Source organism: Lichenostomus cassidix, chromosome 4, assembly GCF_008360975.1.
Source record: "Lichenostomus cassidix isolate B80296 chromosome 4, HeHo_3.0, whole genome shotgun sequence".
In the NCBI taxonomy this organism is placed as follows: Eukaryota; Metazoa; Chordata; class Aves; order Passeriformes; family Meliphagidae; genus Lichenostomus; species Lichenostomus cassidix.
This window is the reverse complement of record NC_139484.1, coordinates 12,981,693-12,993,936: the sequence shown is the minus strand read 5'-3', so window position 1 is coordinate 12,993,936 and position 12,244 is coordinate 12,981,693. Positions and strand designations below refer to the sequence as shown.

Genomic DNA, 12,244 nt, shown 5'->3' with positions numbered 1-12,244 from the left:
CTGCTGGCTGCAACCTCACATGCTGGTGAACAGATTGGCAAGGCACAGGGAGGCTGGAGCAGACTGGCAAGTCTACCCAGAGGCAAAACTGAAATGCATTCATACAAATGTTGCTTGGTTTGTTTTCCCCAAGCAGATACAGTCCTAGATTGACCCACAGGTAATTTTCCTCCTATTAATACTGTAACTTTTCCAAATAAAAGTGGTAGTTTTGATAGAAATATTTCATTAGAACAACCCTGTTAAAGCTAGGATAACCTGTGCACTGTTTCAGCTGTGGATGCTTGAGTGTAACTCTCTTTTTGTGGGGCATTGCTCTCAGAACCATCCTTTTGAATTCTGATTTGAGTTTCCTACATTTTCCTGTGAAGTACTGGAGGATAATACTTGTGTAGCATAAAATAAAAGCTAGAAATTCTTGTCATTCCTCAAGCCAGCATTAATTTATTTTTATAAAGTATAAGTATAGCTGGTTAAAAAAATGGAAGAATTAAAAAAAATCAGAATTGTTTTAATTTAGAATCACAGAATCATTTAGGTTGGAAAAGACCTCTGAGGTCATTGAGTCCAGCCTATGACCAAAAACTCTCTCAACCAGACCATGGCACTGAGTGCCACATCTAGTCTTTCCTTAACACTTCCAGGGATGGTGACTCCACCACCTCCCTGGGCAATCCATTCCAACGTTTAATCACTCCTTCTGTGAAGAAATTCCTCCTAATGTCCAACCTAAACCTGCCCTGATGCAGCTTGAGACTGTGTCCAAAAATGCTCAAAGCCAGTTGGTATTTCTGTGGATCATTCTTAGGTAACTAAAATATTCTGATTTTGTAAACATAAACATAAATTTAAAATATTAATCAATATTTCAAGAGATGGTTGGTTCCAAGGGAAAAACTTTAGTAATAATTTCACTAATTAATCCTAGTATAATTCTAAAGTATACTCAAGTAAAATAACTTTTCAAAACAAATTAGATGTATTCAAAATAAGTGTGAAAGTGATGATGACAGTTTTGCAGTAGAGATACTACTGAAGCTGGGATACTGAAAGATTTTTAATATTTAAATATGGAAATAAGTAATTTGGGGAATTCTATGATTAAATATTCTCAGGTATCTGCATTCATTGAAGATCAAATAAAACACAAACAGCTGGTATAACATGTGCTGAGTTTAATATGTTAGCATTAAACTAACTATGCAAGAGGAATTTGGAAGATGAAAGCAGGGAAAAGGTTATGCTGGCACCTCCTTCTTTGCACTTGGCAGCATTTTCTTCTGGGATGTATAAATGTATTTGCTTTCAAATGTAATTACTTGGCCAGCTGTGAAACAAATGATGTTTTAGGAATCAATCAGAATTTAAGGACTTCTCTAATTATTGTCTGCTGAAATTTGAAGTCCTGCCCAGTTAGTGCTTGTTGTCAAAGGGGCAAGAGGATCTCCAAGATCCAAGGCAGCATGCCCAGAGAGCAGGGACAGGTGACCACCAGGTGGCCCTGCTATAGTGGAGAGCTCCTCAGGACTCAGGAGGCCTTATGCAATTTTTCATGCAGCAACAGTTGAAAATAATTGGTAAAGTGCAAGTTACAATTTACTTAAGGCAGAGGTTTTCTATAGTCATCAAATTATTTTACATCTAGGTTTAGATTTTTTCCAAAAAGGAATATTACTTTTTGTCAGAATCCTGCACAGATTTAGTTATGTGTTTGTATTTATTAGACAGATACTTGGCAAATTGACTACTTTTTTTGAGACTTGTCACTCGTGTAAAATTAAGACTGTGCAGATGCATGCGCAGTATTAGGGAAAACATTGTTTATTAGAAGGAACTTCTTGTAGTTTTCTCAGCAGGGAAGTGCTAGAACTCAATTAATTGACATTTATTGAATTATTTTGGTGTTAAGTCACTATTGGCAATCTTATTATTTTACACTGAAAAAGTAGTTAAGAGAATTATAGCTAATTCTTATGTCATGGCAGAGTGATATGTGCAGAAGTTAATAAAAATTGGCAGACATGATGGGATTTGTTTACCTTTGATAACTCATTTGCGTGTTCATGATATTCTGTGTAATTGATGATTGTGCTGAGTGGTTTCCAGAAGTTCAAAGGACTGTGGGCTGGGATAAGAGTTGCTCAAAAGAGGTCAAAAGGCCCCATAGTGTTATGGGTCCAATGTTCAGGACCGGAAGAAGGATCCATTTAGCAGAATGACCATCTTGGAGTGACAATCCTGTTCTCTGGGGAAAATTTTGCATAGTTGTACTGTAATATTCTAAGAGACGTGGTGTTGGAAACAACTTAAAGCACAACAACATTTGCCACAATAAAAACACGTTTGTTGTGCTTTGTAAATGTTACATCGTAATAAGAATGTTATCTACTGCTTTATATAGTTTGCTTTAGAGCAGCAGCAGCAGGGGTGGTTTCCCTGCTTGGATTGGGTTGAGGCTGCAGGATTCACTCAGCTGAGATGAGGCAGAGAGGAGAGGACACAGCTCTCTGAGCTGGGTGAAGGTGGGAGGCAGCAGCAGTGGAGGGGCAAAAGTAGTTGCTCACTGCTGAGATCACGGTGTGTAGTGGAAGGGCCTGCAGTGTGAGGGGAAGCTCCTCCAGGCCTCTGGGACCTCTGTTAATTGAGTGCCCTGCATGGGACAAGTTTGACAGAAACCCTTTATTAGTAAAAGTGTTCTCTTGGGACAAAAACCTTTCTGGGTCATCTCCAGGCACAGGAGGACCAGCTGCAACACCACCATAGGTGAGTTCCTCATTCATGACTCCTTGTGCCCCACAAGGTGAGGTGCTGGTTGAGAATGGCCTGGGCCAGGAGAGCATCTGCTGCACTGGTCCCTCTGCTCAGCTTCCCATGGCTGTGTCCTTCAGAAGAGCAGGACGGTGCGGATACTGAAAAGTAGAAGGGAAGGAGGGTTTGTAGGTGCTGCGGGGCAGGAGCAGGCAGTGGGGCAGGCAGGTGTGTGCTCCCTTCTTTGTCATCCAGCCTCTTCCCAGCTGAGCTGCATGAGATGTGCAGCATTGGGGCAGCCTTCAAATCCCTGCTGAGGGGAACCCCTCGGGGGATAAGGCCACAGGATCTGTGCTGAGCTGAACCATGAGCAGGAGGGTTCCCTGTGCTGAAGGTGGCTCTTCCCTCTGGGCTATGGCAGATCTTCCCAACACTCAGCTCTGGGCCCTGCTTCCTCTAAAGGCTCAGGTGCTCTTTGGGAAGCCAGTGTTGCATGCTCTGTTTGCATTTTAGGAGAAGGGGTTTAGGTTTGCTGTCCCTCACTCCTGCTGGTCAGGGTCTCACCTTTTTCCCGCACGTAACAACTCAAATCCCTCGTTCACTTTAGCGAATGGCAGAGTGTGTGTGATCAGTGAGTCTGGATTCAATTTCTTCTCCAAATAGCTGGACACTAATTTGGGGATGGATTGTCTTGTCCTAAAGCCTAGAAACAGGAGAAGGCAGCTGTGTGAATAATAGGAGAAATGCTGTTTTGGAAAGGTGATGTTACTGTGAGGTTCAGGACTGAGTGAGCAGTACTGGTGCCAGTCTCTTGTGAGATATTTTCTGCTCTTTGGGGTGAGTGGGTTTCTGTGGGAAACAGGCAGTGGATTATTTGCATGTCTAATGCTGATATTTTATATGGTGGAAATGCTGTGCTGCTCTTCAGTTGCCTTTTACTTGAAAACCCTCTTTTCTATGACTTTTCAACTACCATGAAAGGAAAAGTTGAAATATTTTAAATCTGTTTCTAAAGTTTCATACCTCCCTGCACAGTCCCCTTCCACGTACGCCCAGTCAGCAGAAGCATGGGATCGATGGAAATTTCTAAACCAGAATCCATTTGCCCAACCATCACACAGACACCAGTGTTCATATTGCAGGAAGCCAAGGCAGCAATCTGATGGGACAGGCAGGTGAATTAGAGAAAGCCCTGATGAGTTGGTCAGGAAAATGTTCTTTCTGTGCAATCTCCTGCCCCTTGTCTCCTGTCCCTTGTAGCCTGAAAATGTCATGCCTCGTGGACCAGACCTGGAAAACCTGGGGCCTCTTTTAACACTTGTACTCTGTTTTCTCTCACAAAGATGTGCCCAGCAGTGGAGGCAGCATGCAAGGAACTTCCCTCTGGGATGAATTTTGCCCTGACGGGAGCCTGTGAGTGACCGAGGAGGGAGGACAGGTGCTGAAGTGTCACCTACCATGGTCTCTGCTTTCCCAATGACCTCAAAGGAGTAGTCCACGCCCTGGCCTGTCATCTCAGTGAGCACCTCCTGGATGGGCTTGTTGAAGTCTTTAGGGTTGATGCAGTCAGTGGCTCCCAGCTCCTTGGCCTTGGCAAACTTGTCCTTGTTGATGTCCACGCCAATGATGCGGGAAGCTCCCGCCGCCTTGCAGCCGATGACAACAGAGAGGCCAACTCCTCCGAGGCCAAAGATGGCACAGGTGGAGCCTGGTTTGACCTGCACAGCATGGGGCCCTGTGAGTCTCCAGAGGGAGGAGGAGGAGCAAGAGGGGGAGGTTTCTTTTGCACAGGGTTGGTTGGATGCGATGGTGGCCATGGGGTGCTAAACAGGCCTGAATACCAACCTTGGCTGTGTTGATGGCAGCCCCATAGCCTGTGGAAAACCCACAGCCAAACAAGCAGACTTTGTCCAGAGGTGCTGCAGCATCTATCTTGGCAGTGGCATACTCTGGGACCACAGTGTATTCTGCAAAGGTGCTGATCCACAGGAAGTGGTGGATCAGCTTCCCTTTGCAAGTGAAGCGGCTGGTCTTGTCTGGCAGCAGGTTTTGTGGTTCACAGACACTGTTGGGAGGTGCACACATTTGTACTTCATTGGCTACAGCACGCATGGGGGTTTCAGGCTTGTCATAAACTGAACTCCGTGCAGGGGAACATAGTGCAAACTTACGTGGACTTCTGGCAGATGTTGGCTTCAGGATTCAGGCAGTAGCTGCATTCCCCACACTGAGGGATGGCAAGGGGAATAACTTTGTCTCCTGCAAGAAAACAACATCCTGTGTTAGGTGGCGCTAAGGGTGCAGTCTGTGTGAGATCTAAATCCTGGGAATCCTCTGTGTGTGTGTGTGTGTGTGTGTGTGTGTGTGTGTGTATGTGTGTTGGTTACCTGGTTTCATAGAGGTCACTCCTTCTCCAACACTTTCCACAATTCCAGCTCCTTCGTGTCCAGGGATAACTGGGAATTCTACATCAGGAAAGGAGCCTTGCAAAACATGGTCATCAGTGTGACAGATGCCTGTGGCCACAATCTGTTTGGAGAGGAAAGAGTGGATGTCCTGACTGCTGTCATACTCAGTTTGTGGAAGTCAGTTTCACAGATATGTTATGATGCCCCTCAGTCAGTGCTGACACTCCACGGCAGCACACTGAGCCCAGGCTGGGCTTCCCCCTTCTGCTCATGCTGAATGCTCCCTGTGGCTTTCCTTTGCACTGAGCTGGAGGTGGAACTGAGAAGGAGGCCACAGAGGGGGCACCAGGATTTTGTCCTGGAGAGCAAGGGCTTGCCTAGGGGTTGCATAGGAATTTCTGTGCAACAGCTTAGGCGAGGACTAGTCTGAAAGGGAGCCCCTGGCAGATGGTGCATTTGAACTGAGGCAGCTCTGGACAATTAAAGCCTCTTGGAGGACACAGATCCCTGAGTTTGAGCCAAGGTACAGCCACAGGAAAAGCAATGTCCACAAGGGAGAAAAATATGATTGAAATGTATTTTTACCTTGATCCGGACTTCCCCTGCCTTTGGAGGTGCAACTTCCACCTCCTCAACAGAGAGTGGTTTGCCAGGAGCCCAGGCAACAGCAGCTCTGCACCGGATAACCTGGAAGCAACCGAGAGGATTACACTGCATGGCAACATTTGCCTTTAGCACATGGTTGGGGGAAATCATCCTGCAATCACCTGAGCCCAAGGTGTTCAACCTTGGTGGTCCTCAGCTGCACCTGAAACCAAGTGATGTTCAAGAAACACTGGCCTAGTTTGAGGTCTGAGGAAACCCCATTTGTGGTTTGTTCCCCAAAGGCAATCAGGTCGAAGCTTAGAAAATGATTGGGTTTTAATGGCTTTGGGTGATTTTTCATAATGTTTCCATATGTTAATGGCCAGATTGTGCTCTCATTGGGACTGTGTATGCTACCTTGTGGAAATGTCAATTAGGAGCTTTGCTGTCAGCCTTGTAAGATACTGGGCTGAAGGTGAGGGAGAGGATTTATGGAATTGTCACCATCTGATTGGCAACTGGATCATTTCTTCCCTACCAAATTCACAACTTTTGTATGACATTGCTCAAAGCCTTCCCCGATCGACACAAAGCTATTTGGCATCAGCCAAATGGAGTTTGCAGCTTGAGAAGGGTATTGCCATGGACAAGGCTGAGTGCAGGAGGGGAGTGGCTGAAGAGGGAACATCTGAAGAGCTGTGTTTGCTGCCAAAGCAAGAGCACAGAGTGGCACTGAGCACGAGGGTGTTTTTCAGATCAGCACAAGGGTGTATTTTCTTTCCTGAGCTGCTGGGCAGGACAGAGGAGGAAAGCACTACCTAATGCAGGAATGGACACATGCAGCTGTCCGAGAGCAGAAGCTGGTGTGATTCACAGAGCTGGGAGAGGTGGGGCAGTAAGGCGAGAGGAAAGAGGGCATGCAGAGCAGTGTGCAGGCTGAGCCTCGCAGGGCAGCTGGGAAAAGAAGATGGGAAATGCGATGTCCTTACTTTCCCCGCAGTGGCCATGTGGTCCAGGCAGAGCTGTGTCCGTGGCTGTCGCAGGCTGGAGGGAAGCTGCCGCCGGCCAGTGTTGTGCAATGGCCCAGGCGTGGAGCTGGAGCAGTCCCGGCGTGGCACTGTCGCTGGAGAGCGCTGGTTAATGTGTGTCGGGTGCTGAGGAGCTCAGGGAGTGAGTGCTGAGGGAGGAGCTGGCTAGCGGCAGGGAGGTGGATGGGGGCAGAAATCCTCCGGGAAAGCTTTTATCAGTGACCCTGCCCTTGGACCGTTCCCTGCCCTTTCTCCCTGAAAGGCACAGAGAACTCAGAAAGATTCCGCCCCCCCCAACCCACTCCCGACAGATGTGAAGGGAGGAGATTTGTGGAACTGCTGGGTCTTTCTCGGAGTCCTCTTTTTGCCAGTTTGGAGCGTTTGACCTAGCGGCCTTTCACACTACAATATTTGCAAATTACTAAACCTTAAAAAAAATTAAAAAAAAATGTAGTGAAAACATGGTGTGGTGGATGGACCCACACATTCCTCTGGGTTGAAGCTTTACTGGCTGTGGTATTGCAGCTATTTTCTCCTGAGCAGTAAGAGCAGAGTGTGTAAGGAAGAGATTTTTGTTCCAAGGACTCATTTGCTTCACTCCCATGTAACTGAGTTTGTGACTGGGTTGACTCCCCGTGGGCTTTTCAGGTTCCCCCAGAGCTGTTTTCTGCCCAGGTATTGGACAAGGTGATGTATTGCAGGGAGGACTTGGAGGACCAGGCTGAGATGAGCTGTCTAAGTGTGTTCTAACATCCTCAGTAAGAAAGGAATCCTCCTTCTGTGGGGCCAAAAGGACACTTTTGTAAACCTAGGAATGGGATAATATCCTAGAATAATCCCCCTCAAGACAGAACCCCCCTGTCTTTTATTAGGAACCATTTAGAATGCCCTAATGAGAAGAACTTAACTCTTTAGCTGTTGAACAAGATTATGCATATATGAATATTTTGAATTCAATCAAAAGGTATCTGTTGACATTTGGATGCAAAAGAGATTAGAGGTGATCTGAAAAAAATGCAGCATTCATGAATCAGGAGGGCATTACTCTGTAGACTCACGCTTAGCACACTCAGCTCTTCAGTTGATTCACACGTCCTTCATGGAATCACAGAAAAGCTTGGGTTGGAAGGGACTTTTAAGATCACCTGGTTCCAACCCCTGACGTGGGCAGGGACACCTCTCACTAGATTAAATTGGTCATAGCCCTATCCAAGTGGCCTTGAGCACTTCCAGGGATGTGGCATCTGCAACTTCTCCTCAGCCTGTTCCAGTGCCTCAGCACTCTGACAGTAAAGATTTTCTTCCAAATTCATAAACTACACCTACTCTCTTTCATGCCAGTTATCCTATCAGTTCACCCAGCAGTTTTGGTGGAGCAGAGATATGGTGGTTCTCTGATATTTTCATGTATTTTCCTGGGCCTTGCAATCCTCACTTCACTCTGACAGTGGACTGATTTAAGTGCTTAGCCAAAACCAAAAATACTCTTTAGGCTGTTCAGACAGACCCATTTTACACGGAACTCCTTGGACATAGATTAGTTGGCTTTGATTCCCATTCCATTTTCTGCATTGCACAAGAGCTGGAAAGCAATTCCAGAGGACAAATGCCATGTGGCTGATACTCTGTATGGCTGGTAGTGTTTGAAGTTTAAACCAACAAATGCTGAAAGTCCTGTAATAGAGTATGAAATCATTCACCTGCTTCCTAGGTAGCATTCCATACATACAGCTTATGATTTCTTCTCTCACATAAGGACGTAAATGCGAACAGTGCTACATGAACTGGTATTTCATGGCTCCTGAGACACGTCTAGTGTCTGCTGCTGAGTGTATAACCTAGACAATGGTTGTGGAAAGGTCTTTCAAATGTGTACTTTTGTATTTCCTTAAAACATCCATGTGATGCTCTCATCCATCAAACATGCAAAGCCGCCATTGTTGTGAAGACAACATAGGTTTGAGAATTGCTGTCTGCCCTGCTTGCAGCTGTGAAGTGGCATGGGGAGCTGGCTGCTCTGCAAAACCTTTGAAATGTATGTGATTACAGCACAGAGTTGATACTGATATCCTGCTGCTGGGCAGCTTTTTGTGTATATTTAAGACAGGAGGTTGTTGTTGTTGTTGTTTTTCTTCTTATCCCAGGAATAGAGGGAAAATAAGATCAAACTTGCATGTCAGCAGGCATGGATTTAATGATTAACACTATAACGGCAGATCATGTGTATCTACATTCTCCAGTGTGTCCTGTATACTTGCTGTATATGATAATGTGTTTTACAAGTTTCAATAGTTGATCTGTGAGGTCAGATGTTTGTACAGACAGGCACAGACCTCAAGGTGTTTGTCTTCATCTTGGTTGTCAGTGTTCTATCTCCCTCCTTATATTCTGTTAGTTTCCGGTCTATATGAAAGAGGTGGAAAAATCGGAGACTATTTGAGAGAAATCTCAGTGGAATGGAGCCTGAGATGCACTTCTGAGGGCTAAGTACAAATGTTATCTTTTCCCCTGCCTGCAGCAGTTTCAGTGCTTTGATAATTTTTATTTAAAAGATAAAGGCAGGCATCAATGTTTTTATTAATGACTCAGCATGAATTTTGGTCCACAGTGTAACTGGGCACCTGTTTCAGAGCAGATTTTGGCATTCCACTGTGAAGGAAAAACTAGCCCTTATCGTAGCAGATGTGGCTTGGCATTTGTTAGCAGGATTGATAATTCACCATTCTATAAGATGTTCTGTTGCTTGAACTTCCATTTGAACAGATATATTGTGTACCTTGTACAAAATGAAAGGGGGATGTGGCAAATGAGGTAAGGAAAGTGAGATCTACCCTGACATATTTTATATAGCAGAGATATAACAGAAATATTGATAAAGGTCTATTAACATGAACATTTGATTCTGTTCACCCTACTTAGAGAAGGAGAATGGCTGAGGGGGAAAAAAAGGTTTAAATAGAGAATAGGGCTCTTGGGGCAAATGCTGATTTTTATGTCCATGCTATCACAGAATGATGGAATATCTCTAATTGGAGGGACCCATATGGATCATAGCCTTGCTTTTCTTCTTTTTTTGTGCACTGTATGAATTTTGTTGCCAGAGCAGCTGTGATCACAATAACTCCTATAGAATTTCATTCTGCAATGGAAGGAGGAATGTTACTTTATGATTTCTGACAGCCTAGGTATAGTACCTCTAGCACCCAGATTCACAAGTGGTGGGACATAAATGCGCATGTAATGTCCCTTCCCGATACTCTGAGGTTCTGTAAGACTCTCTGAGGTTGTTCCAACTTCAAAACCAGATTAGGAGAAAAGCCAATGAGACTGAGATCAGGTGGATTTAAAGGATTTAAGAGGACAAATATGAATCGAAGAAGGAAAAAGTAGGAAGAAATTAATAGAAAGCAATAAGAAATCCTCCTGCTTAAATGAAAAGACTTTTGAGTAACAAGTTTTGCATTGGGATAACTTCATGTAGCAAAACAGGATTGTAGCATTGTGGCCATGTGAGCAAGACCAGAGAGCAGCAGCAGCAGCAGGAGCAGCAGCAGTAGGAGTGGTTTCCCTGCTGGGCTTTGGTTGAGGCTGCAGCTGAGATGGGGCAGACAGGAGAGGGCACAGCTCTCTGAGCTGGGTGAAGGTGGGAGGCAGCAGCAGTGGAGGGGCAAAGGCTGTTTTGATGGGTGAGATGATAGGTGTGGTGGAAAAGCCTGCAGCATTGAGAGGAGCTCCTCCTGCCCCACAGTATCACAGAATCCTGCAATAAGCTGTTGCAATAAGAGTTGGAAGGTCAAGATATCCAAGGTTGCCCCATCCCAGGTGCAGGATCCAGCACTTGCTCTTTTTATAATTCATGCATTTGCTGATTGCCCATCTCTCTAATTTTTCTGGGCCCTCTCTGCAGGGCCTCTCCAGCCTCAATTAGTTCCTCAATGAGCTCCTCCCAGTTTAGTGTTGTTGGCAAACTTACTTAGTAATCCTTCGAGTCCTTCATCCTACCTGTTAATGAAAATGTGAAGAGAACTGAGCCAAGGAGGAGCCCTGCAGAACCCCACTAGTGACTGGGCACCAGCCTGGTAGGTATTACCCCATTTCCTAGAACTCTTTGTGCCTGACCTGTGATCCAGTTGCTCACCCATTGTGTAACACAGTTTTCGAGCTGTGTGCTGGGCATTTTGTCCAGAAGGATACTGTGAGAGACAGAATCAAAAGCTCCAGTGAAGTGCAAGGAGATTGCATCTACTGGCTTGCCTAGATCAACTAGGAAGGAAGTCATGTTCGATAGGCAGGACTTCTCCCTCATAAACGCATGCTGGCTCTGACTGATGACTGCATTGTTCTCCAGGTGCTTTTTAATACTTCCCAGAATAACCTTTTCCATGTTTTTACTGGGCACTGAAGTGAGACTGAGAGGTCTGTATTTTCCAGGGTCTTCCTTCTTGCCCTTCTTGAAAATCCTGATGACCTTGACCTGCTTCCAGTCAGCTGGAACCTCTTCTGATTCCCAAGACTGCTTGGAAATCATCAAGGGAGGCTTTGCAATGACATCAGCTAGCTCCTTGAAGATTCTCAGATGAATGCCCTCAGGTCCCATAAATTAGTATGGATCCAGCTGGAGCAGCAGATCCTGCACAAGTTCAGAGTCAGCTGGGAGATGATCATTCTCTGAGTCATGGTGCTCCAGCTCAGGGCACTGAGACCCCCTTGGTCTGTCATCTGTGTTGAAGACAGGGGCAGAGAATTTGTTAAACACCTCCTTCCTGTCCATGTCCCTGTTTGTGAGGTGACCATCCTCATCCTCTTATAGGCCAATGTTATTTTCACTATGCCTATTGCCATTATTAGATTTTGAAAGAAGTTTTTATTGCCCCTCACATTTCTGGCCAGCTTTATCTCCATTGAGGTTTGGCCACACTAAATTTCTCCCTAGAGTGGCAAACAGAATCTCTGTATTCTTCCCATGTCATCTGACCTTGCTTGCAATGGATGTAAATGTTTCTTTTCCATCTTATTTCCAAGAGAACATCCCTGTTCAAAGCCAGCCTTCTGCTTCATCTGTTTCACTTGCAACAATTGGGAATTGCCTGCTCTGGTGCCCTTAGGACGTGATGTTTAAAACTTGACCGGCATGGATGGACCCCAGCATCTGCAAAAACATTTTCCCAGGGGACTTTACTCACTAATTCCCTGATCAGCCTGAAGTCTGCACTCCTCATATCCAGAGCTGAAGTTTTGCTGGCATTTTTCCTCCTGTCAGAGGAGATTTTAAACTCGATCGCTTTGCGGTCGCTGTGGCCAGGATGGCCACCAACCACTGTGCTTGTGACATCCTCTCTGTTGACAAGCAGCAGATCAAGGAAGGAGGGCATCTTTCTGAGTTGGCTCCCATAGGACCTGTTCCATAAAGTTGCCATCCATATTTTTTAGGAGTTTCTGACCCAGGTTGTGCCATCTGTGTGATGCTCCCAGTTA

The 12,244-nt window shown here is 45.4% G+C and overlaps 1 protein-coding gene and 1 long non-coding RNA gene across 2 annotated transcripts in view; one reads left to right on the top strand and one right to left on the bottom strand.

Annotated features, from left to right (window-relative positions):
• The window catches only part of LOC146437906 (uncharacterized), a 48,957-nt gene that overhangs the window by 2,040 nt on the left and 34,673 nt on the right, over positions 1–12,244 (top strand). The window lies entirely within an intron of this gene.
• Positions 2,665–6,965, bottom strand: LOC146437911 (alcohol dehydrogenase 1-like). Its single transcript, XM_085057954.1, has 9 exons — positions 6,731–6,965; positions 5,742–5,843; positions 5,136–5,277; positions 4,920–5,007; positions 4,594–4,813; positions 4,206–4,466; positions 3,772–3,907; positions 3,313–3,451; positions 2,665–2,909 (listed from the first exon to the last, which is right to left on the bottom strand). The coding sequence occupies exons 1-9, from the start codon at positions 6,746–6,748 to the stop codon at positions 2,885–2,887; spliced, it is 1,131 nt and encodes a 376-aa protein (XP_084914080.1). The 5' UTR covers positions 6,749–6,965; the 3' UTR covers positions 2,665–2,884.

What these genes read in the sequence shown, in the direction of transcription:
- LOC146437911 (XM_085057954.1), bottom strand. An exon ending in AACATCTGCCAGAAGTCCAC is followed by an intron (nt 4,814 to 4,919) that starts GTAAGTTTGCAC and finishes ACCTCCCAACAG; the next exon opens with TGTCTGTGAACCACAAAACC. An exon ending in TTGGGAAAGCAGAGACCATG is followed by an intron (nt 3,908 to 4,205) that starts GTAGGTGACACT and finishes CTGTCCCATCAG; the next exon opens with ATTGCTGCCTTGGCTTCCTG.